The sequence below is a fragment of the Penaeus chinensis genome, chromosome 17 (genome assembly GCF_019202785.1).
Source record: "Penaeus chinensis breed Huanghai No. 1 chromosome 17, ASM1920278v2, whole genome shotgun sequence".
NCBI lineage: Eukaryota > Metazoa > Arthropoda > Malacostraca > Decapoda > Penaeidae > Penaeus > Penaeus chinensis.
The window spans coordinates 16140480-16142979 of NC_061835.1; the positions used below are offsets into that span (position 1 = coordinate 16140480).

The 2500-nt window shown below is 60.7% G+C and overlaps 2 protein-coding genes across 2 annotated transcripts in view; both read left to right on the plus strand.

The window, feature by feature from the left end:
• The window catches only part of LOC125034072 (sporozoite surface protein 2-like), a 4691-nt gene extending 3067 nt beyond the window's left edge, over positions 1 to 1624 (plus strand). Inside the window, exons 3-5 of the mRNA XM_047625714.1 lie at positions 332 to 468; positions 504 to 1510; positions 1548 to 1624. Of these exons, the coding sequence (XP_047481670.1) occupies positions 332 to 468; positions 504 to 1510; positions 1548 to 1624 (1221 nt within the window). The remainder of the gene's footprint in view (positions 1 to 331; positions 469 to 503; positions 1511 to 1547) is intronic.
• A 32-nt stretch (positions 1625 to 1656) lies between these two features.
• The window catches only part of LOC125034229, a 23598-nt gene continuing 22754 nt past the window's right edge, over positions 1657 to 2500 (plus strand). The window contains exon 1 of the mRNA XM_047625942.1: positions 1657 to 1781. Coding sequence (XP_047481898.1) covers positions 1701 to 1781 — 81 coding nt within the window. The 5' untranslated portion in view covers positions 1657 to 1700. The remainder of the gene's footprint in view (positions 1782 to 2500) is intronic.

A 2500-nucleotide genomic window follows, 5' to 3' on the forward strand; every position in this document is an offset into this window, starting at 1 on the left:
CAGATAATCAGAAGGAAAAAAATGGTCAAAGAGAAATATGCAACAACAACAATGATGATAAACATAACAGTGATAATAGAAATACGACAAAATGGAGGGAAGGGGGGTGGGGGAGGGGAAAATAGGGAATCAAAAATAAAAAGCGACTAAAACAACAACGATTATAAACATAACATTAACAATTTGAAGACGACAAAATACAGAATAAGGGAATACAGAGAATCAAAAAGAAAAAGATCGAAGGAAAAGGGGTAAAAAAAAAAAAAAATAATAAGCCCCCGAAATCCCCGAGAGCCCCGAAAGCCCCCGAAAACCCCGAAACCCCCGAGAGCCTCGAGAGCCCCTAGAGCCCCGAGAGCCCCCAGAGCCCCCGAGAGCCCCCGAGAGCCCCGCAACCCCCGAGAGCCCCAAAAGCCCCGAGAGCCCCGAAAGCCCCGAGAGCCCCCAGAGCCTCGAGAGCCCCCGAGAGCCTAACGAGCTCCGAGAGCCCCGAGAGCCCCCAGAGCCCCCAGAGCACCCGAGAGCCCCGAGAGCCCCGAGAGCCTCGAGAGCCTCGAGAGCCTAACGAGCCCCGAGAGCCCCCAGAGCCTCGAGAGCCCCCGAGAGCCTAACGAGCCCCGAGAGCCCCCAGAGCCCCCAGAGCACCCGAGAGCCCCGAGAGCCCCGAGAGCCTCGAGAGCCTCGAGAGCCCCGAGAGCCCCGAGAGCCCCGAGAGCCCCCAGAGCACCCGAGAGCCTCGAGAGCCCCGAGAGCCCCCAGAGCCTCGAGAGCCCCCGAGAGCCTCGCGAGCCCCCGAGAGCCTCGCGAGCCCCGAGAGCCCCGAGAGCCCCCAGAGCACCCGAGAGCCTCGCGAGCCCCGAGAGCCCCGAGAGCCCCCAGAGCACCCGAGAGCCTCGCGAGCCCCGAGAGCCCCGAGAGCCTCGAGAGCCCCGAGAGCCCCGAGAGCCTCGAGAGCCTCGAGAGCCCCGAGAGCCCCCAGAGCACCCGAGAGCCTCGAGAGCCCCGAGAGCCCCCAGAGCCTCGAGAGCCCCCGAGAGCCTCGCGAGCCCCCGAGAGCCTCGCGAGCCCCGAGAGCCCCGAGAGCCCCCAGAGCACCCGAGAGCCTCGCGAGCCCCGAGAGCCCCGAGAGCCCCCAGAGCACCCGAGAGCCTCGCGAGCCCCGAGAGCCCCGAGAGCCTCGAGAGCCCCGAGAGCCCCGAGAGCCTCGAGAGCCTCGAGAGCCCCGAGAGCCCCCAGAGCACCCGAGAGCCGCGAGAGCCCCGAGAGCCCCGAGAGCCCTTGAGAGCCCCGAGATCCCCCGAGAGCCCCGAGATCCCCCGAGAGCCCCCGAGAGCCCTCGAGAGCACCGAGAGCCCCGAGAGCCCCGAGAGCCCCCAAGAGCCCCGAGATCCCCCGAGAGCCCCCGAGAGCCTCGAGAGCCTCGAGAGCCCCGAGAGCCCCCAGAGCACCCGAGAGCCGCGAGAGCCCCGAGAGCCCCCGAGAGCCCCGAGATCCCCCGAGAGCCCCGAGAGCCCCGAGAGCCCCCGAGAGCCCCGAGAGCCCCCAAGAGCCCCGAGATCCCCCGAGAGCCCCCGAGAGCCCCCGAGAGCCCCGAGAGCCCTCGAGAGCCCCGCGAGCCCCGTGAGCCAGAGCGCGAGGGGCGCGGGGCGCGCGCGAGCGAGGGGAGCGCGAGGCGAGGCCGCCTCCGCCGCCGCAGCGTCATGGCGGGAAGAGGCGGTGCAGACGACGCGACGATGGCCGGCTTCCATGACAAAAATTCTCGCGTCGTCGGCACGTGGAAGGTACCGAGGTCGAGGGCCATGGCCAGGGGGGGCCTCTCCGGCGCGTTTGGCCCCGAGGAGGGCCAGGTTTGGGGCGAGGCGGGGGCCACAGCGGCCGTGCAAAGGGAGATTGGGTCCCTGTTCTCTCCCCTCTTCTCCCTCTCTCCTCCTCCTCTTCTTCTTCCTCCTCTTCTCCTCTTCGTGGCTAATTCGAAGGGAATCGGTGGCGGAAATATCGCTTTTAATCGTGGTTTTGCGGCGTTTCCGGGATTTATCGGTATTTTTCCAGTGGGTTTGAAGGAGCGAAGAGAAAGGGAGAGAAAAGGGGAGGAGAAAGAGGGTGTGGAAAAGAAAGGAGAAGAAGTGGAAGAAAAGAAAGGAAAAAACAAAATGTAAGATTAAAAGGAGAGAAAGAAGTGATTATGATAATATTAAAAAGTGTAGAAAGGAATGGAGAGAAAGAGATAAAAAAAAAAAAAAAGGAAAAACAAAGGAGAGAGAAAGAGGTGATAAAGAGGGCATGGAGAGAAAAGGAAAAATGTGTGATGTAAAGGGAAGAAAAGGTTGAATAAATAAGAGGTGATCTAAAGGGTGTGAAGGATAGGAAACAATAAATGAGGAATGGAAAAGAGGAAAAATTAAGATCACAAAGAAACAGCTGATTTGAGGAAGGAAATTTTCCCCACAATTTGTTTCAGTTTATTGGATTTATCTAATACAATATGTTGCGTTCTGCTGAC